At 46.6% G+C, this 16,711-nt stretch overlaps 1 protein-coding gene and 1 long non-coding RNA gene across 2 annotated transcripts in view; one reads left to right on the forward strand and one right to left on the reverse strand.

The window, feature by feature from the left end:
• SP1 (Sp1 transcription factor) overlaps positions 1 to 9,649 on the reverse strand; it is a 26,181-nt gene extending 16,532 nt beyond the window's left edge. Inside the window, exons 1-2 of the mRNA XM_044284148.1 lie at positions 9,448 to 9,649; positions 8,867 to 8,955 (exon numbers count right to left, since the gene is read on the reverse strand). Coding sequence (XP_044140083.1) covers positions 8,867 to 8,955; positions 9,448 to 9,454 — 96 coding nt within the window. The 5' untranslated portion in view covers positions 9,455 to 9,649. The remainder of the gene's footprint in view (positions 1 to 8,866; positions 8,956 to 9,447) is intronic.
• LOC122930638 lies at positions 8,872 to 16,347 on the forward strand. The gene is made up of 3 exons (XR_006388152.1): positions 8,872 to 9,093; positions 13,057 to 13,224; positions 16,080 to 16,347. It is a non-coding gene; the product is annotated as an uncharacterized LOC122930638 (long non-coding RNA).
• The last annotated feature ends 364 nt before the right edge of the window (positions 16,348 to 16,711 follow it).

Below are 16,711 nucleotides of genomic sequence, written 5' to 3' on the forward strand. Positions count from 1 at the left end.
TGCATCGCCGGCCGCGCTGTGCAACATAGCGGCCGGCAATACATCCGCGTCAGCCACGTAAAAAGTCAACCATCGCTTTATAAAAGACGCACTGCCATTTTCCTCCCCCGAAAAAATACGGCAATACAATTGCAGCATTTTTGGGTCGGCCAATTGGCGATTGCGATATATTGCGATTGCCTTAGCGATATATTGTGCAGGGCTAGTCTCATTCGAGCTTCTATAAATGGAATGCAGAGCCATCATTTGGCATTAAGAATTCGCCAACTACAATGCAGAACAACTCTTCCAAAGACATCCACATTGCTTAATAGTATCTATTAAGTGTTAAAGGTGTTGCCCCATCTCAATTATGGCATATCACTAGGGCTGCAGCTAACGATTATTTGAATAATCGATTAGTTGCCGATTAATTTCTACGATTAATCGGCAAAAATGACAATTACAAAACAGAGAGGTTTATATGATCTTACTTGAAAAAAATATGTTCAAAGGCCATATTAAAACAAATTGTGGACGGCGCAGTTATGGAGAGGGGGATCTGTGGACGGCGCAGTTATGGAGAGGGGGATCTGTGGACGGCGCAGTTATGGAGAGGGGGATCTGTGGACGGCGCAGTTATGGAGAGGGGGATCTGTGGACGGCGCAGTTATGGAGAGGGGGATCTGTGCACTGTTATGGGCATAACAGTGCACAGATCCCTTTCCTCATAACAGTGCACAGATCCCCCTTCCCATAGCAGTGCCATACACAGACCCCCCCTCCTCCCCATAGCAGTGCTATACACAGACCCCCCTCCCCATAGCAGTGCCATAGACAGATCCTCCCCCCTCCCCATAACAGCCCCGATGCTTATAAGTCGGACAAATCACGTCTGCATCTTTATTTTACCTTTTTACAATGACGCTCCTGTAACAGCCAGGCAGAGCGGGCGGCGGCGTAACGTCACTCACTCACGTGACGCACCTGCTCCGCCCACCTCATGAATGAAGGAGGCGGGTCACGTGAGTGAGTGACGTTACGCCGCCGTCCGCTCTGCCTGGCTGTTACAGGAGCATCATTGTAAAAAGGTAAAATAAAGATGCAGCGACCGCCCGCCCGCCCGCATAGCAACGAATCGGCGATTATTCGATAACTGGATTCGTCGACAACGAATCCAGTTATCGAATATAATCGATTACATCGATTAATCGCTGCAGCCCTACATATCACTAAGATATGTCAGACTGGAGCAGCTCCCAGAGGTGGGACACACACCTATCTCCAGAATGGGACCCCTAAAGTAAAGAAAAGAATGCCACGCACGGGTGGAGTCTGCTCCATTTCCTGTTATGGATGTTCTGTAAACAGCAGAGCGGGCGAGTCCTGCACCTATAGGACATTTATGGCATATTCGAGCATTAACCACTTCACATCCACCCACAGGATATAAACGTCCTATGGGTGGATGTTTATCTCTGAATGCACGTTCTGGAACATCCATTCAGAGATCACAGCTGCGCGCTAATAGTGCAGCTGCCAAGCGGGAGGCCCGCTGTCAGTGACAACAGGGCAACCCAGAGGGAAGGCAGGGACAGTTCACAAGTGTCCCTGACTTCTAGATCACTGTATACACAGTGCATCACTGAGTGTATTCACTGAGTGCTGTGTATACAGATCAGGAAGCGCATCGCTATACGCTATATTTGGTATCGCCGGGTCTGTAACGACTGGCGCTATAAATATATCACATGATCCACATCAAAAAATAAAATAAAAAACTGTAAAAATAAAAAAATAAAAAGAAGCCATTTTTGTCCCCTTATATCACAAAAAGTGCAACACCAAATAATCAAAAAGGCGTATTTCCCACAAAGTGGTACCAATAAAACAGTCACCTCATCCCGCAAAAAAATGAGCTCCTACATAAGAAAATCGCTCAATAAAAAAAAATTAAAAGCTATAGCTCTTAGAACATGGAGACATTAAAACATTTTTTGTTTCAAAAATGTTATTGTGTTAAAGTGAAAAAAAAAAAAAGGTAGACATTAGATATCACAGCATCCGTAAAAACCAGCTCAATAAAATATCACGTGACCTAACCGCTCAGGTGAACACCGTAAAAAATAAAAACCGTGCCAAAAAATAAATAAAAATTTGGCAACTAAAGTGCAACACCAAGTGATTAAAAAGGCGTATACCCCCCAGAATAGCACCAAACTGTCAACTCATCCCACAAAAAATTAGACCCCAAGACTATCGGTCCAAAAAAAAAAAAGAAAAGCTATGACTCAAACTATGGAGACACAAAAAAAAAATTGGGGTTTAAAAAATGCTGTTATTGTGTAAAACTTGCCATGTCACTAACGATCTGCTCTATAAAAATGTCACATGACCTAACCCCTCAGGTGAACACTGTAAAAAATAAATAAAAACTGTGCTAAAACCACAAATTTTTGTCACCTTGCTCCATAAAGTGAAATAATGAATAAAAAAAAAATCATATGTACCCAAAAATGGTACCAATAAAAACTCTTCCTGCAAAAACCAAGACACTGCACCAGACAATCGGCAGAAAATTTTTCAAAAATGCTTTATTATGTAAAACTGAAACAAATAAAGAAGACAGATTTGATATCATTGCATCCGTAACTACTTTGTCTATAAATAGCACATGATCTACCCTGTCAGATGAATGTTTTAAAAAACTGTGCCAAAACAGCCATTTTTTGGTTACCTTGCCTCACAAAAAAATGAAATATAGAGCAGTTAAAAATTATATGTACCCCAAAATAGTACCAATAAAACTGACACCTTATCCCCTAGTTTCCAAAAATGTGGTCACTTTTGGGGATTTTCTACTGTAGGGGTGCATCAGGGGGGCTTCAAATGGGACATGGCATCTAAAAACCAGTTCAGGTAAATCTGCCTTCCAAACACAATACAGTGCTCCTTTTCTTCTGCTCCCTGCCATGTGCCCTTACATCAGTTTACGACCACATGTGGGATGTTTCTGTAAACTGCAGAATTAGGGTAAGAAATATTGAGTTTTGTTTGGCTGTTAACCCTTGATGTGTTAAAGAAATGGATTAAAATGGAAAATCTGCCAAAAAAGTGAAATTTTGAAAATGTCATCTCCATTTTCCTTTAATTCTTGTGGAACACCTAAAGGGTTAACAAAGTTTGTAAAATCAGTTTTGAGTAACTTGAGGTGTAGTTTCTACAATGGGGTCATTTATGGGGGGTTTCCACTATGTAAGCCCCACAAAGTGACTTTAGACCTGAACTGATCCTTAAAAAGTGGGGGTTGGAAATTTTCTTAAAGATTTTAAGAATTGCTTCTAAAATTCTAAGCCTTCTAACGTCCTAAAAAAATAAAATTACATTTCCAAAATGATGCAAACAAAGTAGACATATGGGGAATGTTAAGTAAAATATTTTATGAGGTATCACTTTCTGTTTTAAAAAGGAGAGAAATTGAAATCTTGAAAATTGCGAATTTTTCTAAATTTTGGTCAAGTTTTGGATTATTTTATAACTAAAGGTGACTATATATTGAATCAAAATTATGACCATCATTAAGTACAATGTGTCACGAGAAAATCTCTGAATGGCTTGGATAAGTAAAAGCGTTCCAAAGTTATTACCACATACGTCAGATTTGCAAAATTAAGCCTGGTCAGGAAGGGGGAAATGGCCCGGATATAAAGTGGTTAGGGCTTGCTCACACAAATGTATTTTGTGTTCTGTATACAGGCCGTTTTCTGCGTTCTGCATACGGTCCGTATACGGAACCAATCATTTCAATGGGTCCGCAAAAGATGCGGACAGCACTCTGTCTGCTGTCCGCATCCTTTGCGTGGCCCTGCAAAAATTATGAGTCCTGTCCTATTCTTGTCCGTTTTGCGGACAAGAATAGGCATTTCTATAATGGGCCTCCTGTTCCAAGGGGCGGCTGTGCCCGTGTTCCGGACGCGTGCAATCCGCATTGGGGTGCGGGCCCACTGACTTCAATGTGTCCACGATCAGCAAGATGCAGCTGAAGATAGGACACTTTTGTGGCACTAGGGATCGACCAATATTGATTTTTTGTTTTGTTTTTAGAGCCGATGAACTTTTAGGCCGATGGCTTATGCCAATATTCTGTGCATTTTCATTTTTGGAAAAAAAAAATAAAAAATTTCTGCTACACCGTTCACCACTTTTCGGACGTGGCAATATGTGTTATAAAATATATAAACAATAAATAAACATATGTAAAATTGGAAAATGGGGTTATTTATACTTAATATTTAGGTGTTTTTTTTTTTACTTTTTATTTAATAACCTTAGGGGCTAGAACCTGGGGTATTTTCATTCCTTGTCCTATTCACCCTGATATAGAGCTCTATTAGGGTGAATAGGACCTCACACTCTCCCTGCTGCCCTGTGCATAGTACACACAGCAGCAGGGAGATTACCATGGCAGCCAGGGCTTCAGTAGCGTCCTGGCTGCCATGGTAACCAATCGAGCCCCTGGATTACACTGCTGGGGCTCCGATCACAAGCTGAACAGGAGAGGGGACCCTGTGACCACTGCTACCAATAATTTTAATGGGAGAGAGAGAGAGAGAGAGAGAGAGAGAGAGAGAGAGAGAGAGAGAGAGAGAGAGAGAGAGAGAGAGAGAGAGAGAGAGAGAGAGAGAGAGAGAGAGAGAGAGAGAGAGAGAGAGAGAGAGAGAGAGAGAGAGAGAGAGAGAGAGAGAGAGCGCTGCGCCACCAATGATAATTAACATTTAATACAGGAGGCAGGTGTGTCGGAGGCAGAATCACACAGCCGGCACCCTTCCTCTGACAGCTGTGATCAGCAGCAGCAGTTAACCCCTCAGGTGCGGCAGCCGAGAGATTAACTGCCGCTGATCAAAGCTTCCTGTCATATAGGCGGGGCACCTCCTCCTGTATTTGTATTAGGCCGAATGCACACGGCCCTGAGCGGTCCGTGGAACCGCGGCCTGGATTCCTGCTGAGAGCAGGAGCGCACGGCGTCATTGGTTGCTATGACGCCGTGCTCTCCCTGCTGCCGCCGCAATACAGTAATACACTGGTATGATCTATACCAGTGTATTAATGTACTCTCAGCAGGAATCCAGGCCGCGGTTCCACGGACCGCTCACGGCCGTGTGCATTCGGCCTTATACGTTAACTTTCATTAGTGGTGCAGTGCGCCCGCCCCTCCTCCTCATTGGCAGCGCGGCACAGGGAGGGATAGAGTGACTCCTTCTCCCCTGTGCTGCCGAAGAAACATGAGCGTGCTGACAGCAGCGAGCTCATGTTCTGTGATAGCGCGCTGGACGCATTATCGGCAAGGTTAGATGCGGATAACTTAGAAAACCGTGAATATCGGCTGATAATATCAGTAAATCCGATAATCTGTTGATCGCTAGCACGGGCCCAGTGTGGTAAGCAACATGGGCATGGCGGTCCCACAGTTGTGTGAACGCACCCTAGGGCCTCTTTCACATGACCGTTTTTTCCCCCGTTTGAGCCTTTTTTTTGCGTTCTGTATACGGAACAATTCATTTCAATGGTTCCACAAAATAAAAGAAAAGAATGTACTCCGTATGCATTCTGTTTCCGCATTTCCGTTCAAAGATAGAACATGTCCTATTTTTGCTCGCAAATCACGTTCCGTGGCTCCATTCAAGTCAATGGGTCCGTAAAAAAAAAAAAAAAGTAATTTTTCCTATGTAATTACTGTATATGGGTCTCTTACATTAAAGGCGTTATCAGGGAATTTATATTGATGACTTTGAATAGGTCATGAACGCCAGATCGTGGGGGGCCCGACGGCAATCAGCTGTGGCATCTTCCTAGGCCAGTGATGGAGAACCTTTTACAGACCGAGTGCCAAAACTGCCACCCAAAACCCACTTGCCTGCCTGCATTCAGTGTAGTGTTGGTTGCGAATATCCCCCCTGCTTCTGGCTTGTGGGCCAATGAGAAGGCTGCAATGTCTTTGTCTGAGTTTAGCAACATCCCTAGCAACCAATAGGAAAGCTGCCTACCCCTTACTATATAAGAACCTCCCCATGGAGTTCTGAGAGAGACAGCAGTGACATTGCTGTGCTCTGTGCTTTACTGTGTCATTACATTAGTGAGAGATATATACACACACACACACTATTACAGATAGTTAGTGTAGGTTAGATGGCGATAGTGTAACTGATAGGTTCCAGTGCAGGGTGTTAGATAGTGTGATGTTCACAACAATACTTAATGCACCAATCAGTAATATGTTGTCAGACCGGCTAAAATGAAGTTGCGCGTATTGCGCATCATTAAATGCTGATTTGCGCAATCGCGAATATATTGGAGCACTCTATCTGCATATAAAGCTATTGTGATGTTCTTCCGTGCCAACCATTTTCTCCAGTCTCAGGAAACTTCTAGCAGCTTGAAAAATGTAGCAACAGTGACCCACGCCTGTGTTGCGCGCACAATATGCGCATATTACATTGCCGATTTTCGCAATCAAGAAAATAGCAAATTCTCAAATTTGCGAATTAATGACCAATATTTGCCCAAATATTCACGAAAAATCGCAAATTTTAATATTGCTCCTGCCGCTCATCACTAATTCAGTGCTCTGTCCGTGCTGTTCATAGTGCGCCCTGTACTGATGAATGGCATGAAAAGTCTAAGTCATATTGGTACGCCATAGACGTTTTCCAGGGGGTGGGTGCCCACAGAGAGGGCTCTAAGTGCCTCCTCTGCACCCATGCCATAGATTCGCCACCACTGTCCTAGGCCATGTGACTTCCCTGGCCATCAGTCACATGATCTAGTCAATGGGGCTGAGGTGCAATGCCAAGCAGTGCCACTATGCAATGAACGATGCTGCGCTCCGGCCCCCTCCAAAATCTGACCGATGACCCCCGCCTATGTGATAATTAGGGATGAGCGAATCGGCTTCGGATGAAACATCGGAAGTCAATTCGCATAAAACTTTGTTCTACTGCTGTACGGAGCAGGAGCTCTGTACATTAGAATGTATTGCCTCTGATGAGCCGAAGTTATTGCTTTGCGAAGTTTCGTGAGACTTTGTGCAATAACTTTATAAATTAATTTGTACAGTAAAAAAACATTTCCCAAACTCAGGTTCGATTCCAAGGCACCACTTGGAACCGAACCCGAGTTTGGGAAACTGTTTTTACAGCACAAATTAATCTATAAAGTTATTGCACAAAGTCTCACGAGACTTCCCAAAGCAATAACTTCGGCTCATCAGAGGCAATACATTCTAATGTACAGAGCTCCTGCTCCGTACAGCAGTAGAACGAAGTTTTATGCGAATTGACTTCCGATGTTTCATACGACGCCGCTTCGCTCACCCCTAGTGATGATGGCACGACTTATTCTTCAGCGCCTTCCCCTCAGAGGTGGTTACAGATATGTTTGGCTCATAAAGCACGGCTCCCATTCCCTGCTGTATGGCCGTGGGAAAAGACCAGTAGGTCTGGGGACAGTTCTCATGCCACCATGTCCACGTGTATCTTAGGGTGGCCTCACATCTCATTTCGTACATCCGTTTAATGTATAGATGGGGAAGAAAGGATGCAAAAGCACAGCAGGCCACGCTTTTCTATCCTGCGGTAAACGGCACTGTCCGACACATCATTAATGTGCACATTTTTTATACATTAAATGCACGGCACAAATGTGATGTAAACCCGTCCTTACCGTGCGATCCCGCGTGTTATCCCCATGAAACCTTTTAAAGGGCTTCAATAAAACGTTTGGATTTCAATCTATTGATGTAAAGCCAACGAGTCCGCAAAGCGGAGCGCGCATGACTGGCGCCCGCGTTTGGCAGACCCGTGGCTTAAGGTCCGCAACGCAGACACAGTGGCCCCATGAGAAATGTGTAAGTGCAGGGACAGAGATGGCGAACATTTGTCTAGTATAGTTCTAGAGAGCTTGTACATTAATAGTATAAAATTAGTCCCGAAGGCCCCCATAGCAGCGCCCTGTAAACGAACCAAGGACTCACAGTGTACAGTATAAATATACATTCACCTCCCTGCCGCCAGTCGATACATCAGCGCTCACCATTAGCAGTGCAGGGAGCAGCTATTCTGCAGTATATGGGCGCAGTTATGGCAGCCGCTCCATACAACTGCTTACACGTTATCACATGCATGTACTGACAATGTGTGAAGGGTTGGAGACGCTTTGGAGTTTCCTTTGGCAAATCCCCCTCCCCCAGACAAACCTGCTAAGGGAAGCAGTTACTTGCTCCTGACCCCTTCGTGAGCCAGCTGCCTCGCTCGGGTCCCCTGCTTTCAACACCTAGCGGTTTCCTGCCCCCCCCCCCCCTTGCATCACATGCTGGAGGAGCAAGTAACCACAGCAACCAGCTATTGGCTGCAGCAGCATCCAAGTGGATGTTACCAGCAGGAGACATGAGTGTAACAACCAGGCCGGGGAGTGAAAGAGCCGGCACCCAGTGAAGGGGAGCAAAAAAATAAAGATGGCCAGCCCTTTACAAGTCTGAGGTCAAACATCTTTGCCAGTGACGGCTAACCCCCGGCACTCCAGCTGTGGTGAAACTACAACTCCCAGCAGGCTCCATTCATTTCTAGGCAGTTGTGAGAGCAGCCAACATGTAAACAAACCAGCATGTCAGGAGGATCACAGAACAGGAGGGACAGGGCAAGGAGGATGGGTTTTTGGAGCCAGCCCCAAGTGGGCAGTCAGAGCAGAGGGGTGGGTGGCTTGGCAGCCAAAGGGTGGGAGCCCGGCTGCAGAGCCCAGGCTAACCAACTCCCCGCACCCTCCTCCTCCTCCCGGCCGGCGCTGTGTGAATGAGGGGGAGTGGGGGAAGGGCTGCCCGGGTGGCTGCACATACCTGCCCCTTCTGTACGAATCCGCCTCCTCCTCCTCCCGCCCGGCTCTCTGACTTTCCAGAAGCAATGTCCTCGGCGGTGGGCTCCTGATCTGCAGGGCAGAGAAGCGGCCGTCAGTGTGAACAGTACAATAAACCAGGCACATCGTCAGCTGCGTACGAGACAACATGGCGGGCAGGACGGGGAGCCCGCCACTTCCGGGACAGGCGAGCGCGAGGCGGCAGCTCAGGTGCGAGCCCAGGGGTCAGCAGAGGGGGCAATAGTCTACCTCCACCCCACCCACGCTGGGGGACAGCGAAAAGGGCGGGAGAGGTGGAGAGACAGGAGGGAGGGGATCCTCGCCACCACCTCCGATTGTGGGGCAAGAAAAAAGGGGGCGAGGTAGCAAAGGGACGGCGAGGGTGAGGGCGGATATCAGCCTGTATACAGCCCCCTCCGGTAACCGGCCTCACCCGCCGCTCTGGGACGCCTCACCAGTCCCAGAGCCTTAACCCCTCCGCTCCCCCCTCCTCCTGATTCCCTGACCGCTCTAACGGCTCGGGAGGGACCCCCGCCGCCTCCGGTAAAGTCCGCCATTTCTTACCGCTCATCTTGTCTGAGGGGCGCAGGCACTTCACACAAACCTCGGCTGACGATGGCAACCTAACCTGCCTGCCGCGCGGCGGAGACGGGGAGCAGGCGTGGCTACGGGCGGAGATCGACAGCCTGCCTAACCACTCCCGCTGAGGGGCGGCTCCACCCGCCCAATGGGTTGGCGCGGTGGGCGGGAAGAAGCCTAAGACTGACAGCAGGAGAAGGCCAATGACAGATCGCGCGGCCCCGCCCACCGCCACGGAGTGACGGAGAGGGGGAAATGGGGGAGGGGGGGAGAAGGAATGTGGCATGGGCGGGAAGAAGGGCGTCGCTCTCTTCCTCTTCTCCTGCTGAGTTCCCCTCCGAAAAAAAAAAAAGAATAACTGACGCGCCGTGCGACCAATGACCGGCCGAGTTGAGGGATCGCCCTCCCGCGGGAGCCAATAAGCGGAGGAGGACGCGTGTTGTAGTGACCGGTGACTTGGGAGTATGGTTTATATTGCATAATTTTGGGCGCCATTTATTAAAATTCAAAGTTCCGCCTTGTAAAAGGGGCTTCGGTTCTTCAGCTGTCATATTCTGTGTGTGGCACCTCAGGAATAGGGTCACCAGCCGCCTCAGTAACGCCCTATAGGCCTGCGTTACTATACAGTGCGCCCCCAGGCGGCGAGGGCTGGCATGGCCCGAGCACACGTGACTGCGGCGGCGGCCCTGGCGATGAGGGATAGCTAGTAGTAGGAAGCAGGCCTGCATCGCTTCATGTGCGGTATTTCGCTCAGCCGTTAGTCGATGTATTCCTGAGGAGTGTGTTCACACTGGAGGATTTTGAGGGGATGGTTTTTAGTGTCCCATTTGAACTTTATAAAGCACAGATCCACCGCATCAAATACTGCCACACTTTCTGCCTCATTTCTTTCAATTTCACGGATTACCGTGACCAGACTCACACCGCGGTTTCCCCTGGTAACTGAATAGAATCCGCACCAGAAAACCTCACAGAAATAATGGCGCGGACTCCCATTGAAAACAGTCGGAGGCGGCTCTGCACAGATTTTGTGGTAAAGTCTGTGGTAAAAATCTGCCGCATGTGCACAGATTCCTGCGGCGGATTATGCCGACTGAAAAAAATCTCTGGGTTGGTTTCAAAGCATGCGGGTTCCTCACAGGTCTCGGGTGCAATGAAGGGCGGTTTCACAAGATCTGCAGAAGACAGGCGTATCTTCCTATATTACTGTCTACGGGGAAACGTTCCTGATAGAGGCATTCACGCTGGCCACGTGGTAGGCTGACGCGTTCAGTCTTAAGCTCATTATCAGACAGAACCGCAATGGAGAGGAAGTACCGTGGAACCGAACCCAATTTCGGATCCAACTTTTAAAATGGTTTTTCAGTTTAAAAATCAAATACCAAAGTATCGCAGGACTTCGGGAATGACTCACTTTGCCTCATCAGAGGCCGTACATTAAACCGAAGTTCTGAGCAAATCGACTTCGGATCTAGGATCTGAAGCTCACTGCACGTCACTATCAATAACGCCTAAAGGCGGCCGTAAATATGTCGGTGGAAGGATCGTTCTCTCCTGACAGCCCCCCCTCCACACAGTCATTCAGCTTGGCGTGTAAGGTCTCTTTCACACTAGTGATACGGATTTTGTCGGGATCTGATTGACTGAACTTGCCTGCAGAACTGTTTTTTTCTTCTTCTGCAATTGCGTTCAGTGTCTGCGTTTTTTCTGATCCGGATTACGTGCATTTTTCATATACTTGAGGAATAACGACCAACCATCCGTGAAAGACCCGTTGCACCCGGATGCCTTCCGTTTTTCACACATCCCCATTCACTTCAATGGTGCCAGGGCCGGGTGAAAAATCGCACAATATAGAACATTCTGGGGTTTTTCCTGAACGCAGAGATGATGCGTAAAAAAAACGTGCATAGATCTATTAAAATGGGCGGGGGTCAGGATTGAGTCCAAATGCTATGTGTTCACTACACGCATCACATCTGGACAGAAAACCCGCTGGTGTGAAAGAGGTCTGTGTGTATTCAAGAGGGAGAGAGGAGAAAACCACTGCCAGACACTTCTGGTAGCGGCTTATCTCCCGGGAGAACAAAAGGATCCTTCATTTCCCCGAAATCGTCTTGTCGAGGGCTCTCTGTACACATTAAACTGTCGGCCTAACCTGCGTTTCCAACAGTACACTAATGTGTACCATACCATAGGCGTGTGTGTACGCTGGTTGGGGGTTTACCACTTTTACAAAAAAAATTATGGAAAAATTTTTTTTTTTTTTTTGATTATATAAATAAAATGTAAACTTTTTATTTTTTTTTATTTTACTCTCACTATAAGACATGGCTTTTACAATGCAGTGATATACAGTACCACTTCAACAGAAATAGGCATCTGTGACATAGCCCAATACCCAGAAGTCCGGGCCTATTGCCATGGCAACGCTTTGACGCCCTGCAATTGTGTTTGCAGGGGCCAATGGTGACAGGGAAACTCTGTTTTGCCTACATGCCATGGCCACTATTGATTGTGGCATTAAAGTGGTTATCCAATACTAACACAGACCTCCCAAAGTGGCCAACTCAGCAGCAGCGACCAGGTAAGAATGATCACCACTATGGGTCGGCCACTCTGGGAGGTCTGTGTTAGTGTCGGATAACCATTTTAACTCATTCCTGACGTGTGACGTACTACTAAGTCACAACGGGAAGTGTCTTCCCACAAATTGACGTAGCAGTATGTCATGATCATCGGGCGGGCAACAGAGCTGTGCAGGGACCCGGCTGTGTCTGCCAGCATTGCTGTAAACGCCGATGCCAGTGGATTAACCCCTTATATGCCATGATCAGCGCTGACCGCGGCATATAAGAGGATCACAGAGGGAGGGGTGCCCCTCCATGCTGCAGTGAGAGGTGGCCGATGACTTCCATGTACGAAAGAAGCCTGGCTAGGCTAGGTCTTACAGACACACTGTCGGTGTATTACACTGACAGTCAATGTAGTACAATACAGCATGTATTGTGCTACATTGAAACAGGGATTAGCCCCTGAAATGTTGAAGTCCTTGTACTGGTACAAAAAAAAAAGTGCCCCTTTTCCTTCAAGAAGCGATTTTTAATATTGGATATGGGCGCGTCCATAATGAGCGGCTCTATAAAAGTATCACATGACCTACCCACTCAGGTGAACACTGTAAAAGTAAAAACTGTGCCAAAACAGCCATTTTTTGGTCACCTTGCCCCCAAAAATGTGTAATATTGAACAATCAAAAAAATCATATGTGCCAAAAATTGTACCAATAAAAACATCAACTCTTACAGCAAAAAATGAGCCCCTACGCAAGATGATCAGCATAAAAAATTTAAAAATAAGGCTTTCAGAAAATGGAGACACACGATAAAAAAAAAAATGCTTTTTATTGTTTAAAACTGAAATAAAAAATAAAAAAATAGACATATTAGGTATGGCTGCGTCCGTAATGACCAGCTTTATAAAAATATCACTGTTATGACCAGTGGGTGGGACCTGCTGGTCAAACCAGATATAGTGTAGATTCTCTCTTACAACCAAGGGATGGCATCCACTAACCCCTTGTGTGTTATTCAGCACTCTCACAGAAGACAGGACGGAACGCAGCAAGAGAGAAACTGAACCACTACCTACCTATGGGATGGAGCACGGAGGCAGCGTGGTCGGAAGACGCGCGTGGCAGGGATGCACCTGCCCCATCTGGCGGAGACAGCAGCGAGGCAGGAGATGCTGGGGATATGACAGGTGAGACAGCGGGAGGTATGGCAGAAGGCCCAGGCATAACAGTCACATGATCTACCCCCACAGATAATTGCTGTAAGAAATAAAAACTGCAATTTTTTTTATTCACTTTGCCCAAAAACAGTGTAATATTGAACAATGCAAAATCATATGTACCCCAAAATAGTACCAATAAAGCTGTCACCTTATACCGTAGTTTCCAAAATTGTAACTTTTGGGGCGTATCTACTGTAGGGGTGAATGCGACATGGCAACTTAAAGCGAACCTTTCACCTAATTTTCACTTTATAAACTAGCAACAGTACCTTATAGATTATCTTCAGTGTGTTCTTATACATGTTAGTGCCGCTTTCCTGCACTCTTTATTCTTGAAAAAATCGTCTTATAAAGTTCACATTTCCTGCTCCAACAGTCACGCAACAAGTCAAGGGGGTATCCCTTCCCTCACCTCTGGCTGTACCTCCCCTGCCCTAACCCTGCCTCTATGCTCTGTAATTGACAGCCGACTCAGTCGCCGGGACCGCGCTTGTGAATCCTGCGCATGTGCCGTCCTCCTCATTCGCCGCGCGATCCCGTCTTTCTTGCGGACACAAGAGCGATCCTGTAACAGAATTGCACATGCGCCGTACGCGATGCCTGCCTGTCGGCGAATGAGGAGGACGGCGCATGCGCAGGATTCACAAGTGCGGTCCCGGCGACTGAGCCGGCTGTCAATTACAGAGCATAGAGGTGGGGTTAGGGCAGGGGAGGTACAGCCAGAGGTGAGGGAAGGGATACCCCCTTGACTTGTTGCGTGACTGTTGGAGCAGGAAATGTGAACTTTATAAGATGATTTTTTCAAGAATAAAGAGCGCAGGAAAGCGGCACTAACATGTATAAGAACACACTGAAGATAATCTATAAGGTACTGTTGCTAGTTTATAAAGTGAAAATGAGGTGAAAGGTTCGCTTTAAAGAGAGTCTGTCACCTCCATATGGCCATATACAGTGCTTACATTGTCCTATAGCACACCTATACATGAATGTAATGGTACCTTTGTCTTTTTCTTTACACTTAAAAAAGCTCTAAAAACTAACTTTGATTCATATGCAAATCAGCACTCGCAAGTGCCCAGGGGAGGCGTTCACTGCTCTGCCTTTTTTCATTGTTTCCCCAGCCTATGCCCGCCCTTCTATTCCCTTGCGTCATCTTTCGGTCTGGCCGAGATCCTGCGCACTGCCTTGCCAGGCTGGGGCATGCACACTGCGATGCCCATTGTGGGCACGGCATCGCTTTAACTACTGCACCAGTGAACAGCGCAAAACCAGCGGCAATGTGGCGTTTTTGCCGGCGCATGCGCAGTAGTTAAAGCAATGCCGTGTGCATGGCCCAGTGAGGCAGTGCACAAGCGCGGTATCTCGGCCAGACCGAAGGATGACGCGAGGGAATAGGAGGGCGAGCAGAGACTGGGGAACATGCTCGTCCTCCTATTCCCCTGCGTCATCCTTCGGTCCGGCCGAGATACCGCGCTTATGAAAGTTCATTTTTCCAGCTTCTGCAAGTGTAAAGAAAAAAAAAACAAAAGTACCATTACATTCATGTATAGGTGTGCTATAGGACAATGTAAGCACTGTATATGGCCATATGGTGGTGACAGACTCCCTTTAAAGTTATCCCAGTGAAATTTACCCTCCAAAATCCATGCTGCTCCTTCTGCGCCCTGCCATGTGCCCGTACAGCAGTTTACTACCACATACAGGGTTTTTCTGTAAACTGCAGAATCACAGTAATAAATATTGAGTTTTGTTTTGCTGTTAACCCTTGCTGCTTGATAGGGGAAAAAAAATGATTAAAATGCAAAATCTGCAAAAAGAAGTGAAATCTTGAAATTTCCCCTTTATTTTCCTTTAATTCTTGTGGAACACCTAAGGCTACTTTCACACTGGTGTTTTGGTTTCCGTTTGTGAGATCCGTCATGGGCTCTCACAAGCGGTCCAAAACGGATCAGTTTTGTCCTAATGCATTCTGAATGGAAAAGGATCCGCTCAGAATGCATCAGTTTGCCTCCGATCAGTCTCCATTCCACTCTGGAGGCGGACACCAAAACACTGCTTGCAGCGTTTTGGTGTCCGTCTGACAAAACTGATCCAAACGTCCTGACACACAATGTAAGTCAAAGGGGGCGGATCCGTTTTCACTGACACAATATGGCACAATAGAAAACGGATCCGCCCCTCATTGACTTTTTAATGGTGTTCAAGACGGATCCGTTTTGGCTATGTTACAGATATTACAAACGGATCCGTTCTGAACGGATGCATGCGGTTGTATTATCTGAACGGATGTGTTTGTGCAGATTCATGACGGATCCGCACCAAACGCGAGTGTGAAAGTAGCCTAAAGGGTTATCAAAGTTTGTAAAATCATATTTGAATAACTTGAGGGGTGTAGTTTCTAAAATGGGGTCATTTATGTGTGGTTTCTATTATGAAAGCCCCATAAAGTGACTTCATAACTGAATTGGTCCTTTAGGACTCTTTCACACGAGCTGATGCCGTGTGGGTAATCCGCTGTGTGAAAGAGAGCCAAGCCCCGTTCTGGACAGCAGAGACACATAAAGAAACCACATAATAACCACAATAAATAGTGCAGATTTATGTAATTTTTTTACACTGTTTTATGTGCATTTTTTTGCATACAAATACACGGGTAATTACCCTTAGGGCTTATTCATACGAATGTTGTGAAACATGTTCGTGTTCTGTCCTCTAAAAACCGATGATTATAAATATGCAGGTTTTTTTTGTGGCCCAGTGTCTTCAATAGGCCAGTCTAGCATGAGAATTGGAATAAAGTAGCAATTTTTTTCTGCACACAGGGCCGGCATTAGGAGGGGGAGCAATTGCCCAGGGCCCCCTTCCAGTGGCCTTCGTCAGTGCTGGCGGCAGCAGTTTACGGCAGAGCACATGCGCCTATGGCTCCCATTCCCGCTGTTCAGGCTGCTAGACCTGATGCCTATAAGGCAGTAGAAGAGAGCAGGAGGTCTCGATGAAGTGATCACAAATGCCTGTGTCTTACACTGCCTGAGACCCAGCACAGACGGGTGTGCTGATGTCATCGTGACTACCTGTGCTGGGACATGGACAACTCAGCATCTCAGATGGCGGCAGGGGACGGGAGTCAGATGAGTGTTTTTTTTTGTTTTTTTTTCTTAATACTATACATCTGCACTAGGGATGAGCAAATCGACTTTGGATCTTTCATCCGAAGTCGATTTGCTCATCCCTAGTGCAGATGTATAGTATTAAGAGCTCCATACAGTATTAGAATGTATTGGCTCTGAAACTTGGAACCGAACCCAAGTTCGGGGAAATGTTTTTTTATTTACAGTACAAATAGCAATAACTTCGGCTCATCAGAGCCAACACATTCTAATACTGTACGGACTTGTATAACAGCTTGTATAACTGTAAATTTGGTCTGCCCTCAAAATAACCCAACACACAGCCA

This window comes from Bufo gargarizans, chromosome 3 (assembly GCF_014858855.1).
Source record: "Bufo gargarizans isolate SCDJY-AF-19 chromosome 3, ASM1485885v1, whole genome shotgun sequence".
Taxonomy (NCBI): Eukaryota; Metazoa; Chordata; class Amphibia; order Anura; family Bufonidae; genus Bufo; species Bufo gargarizans.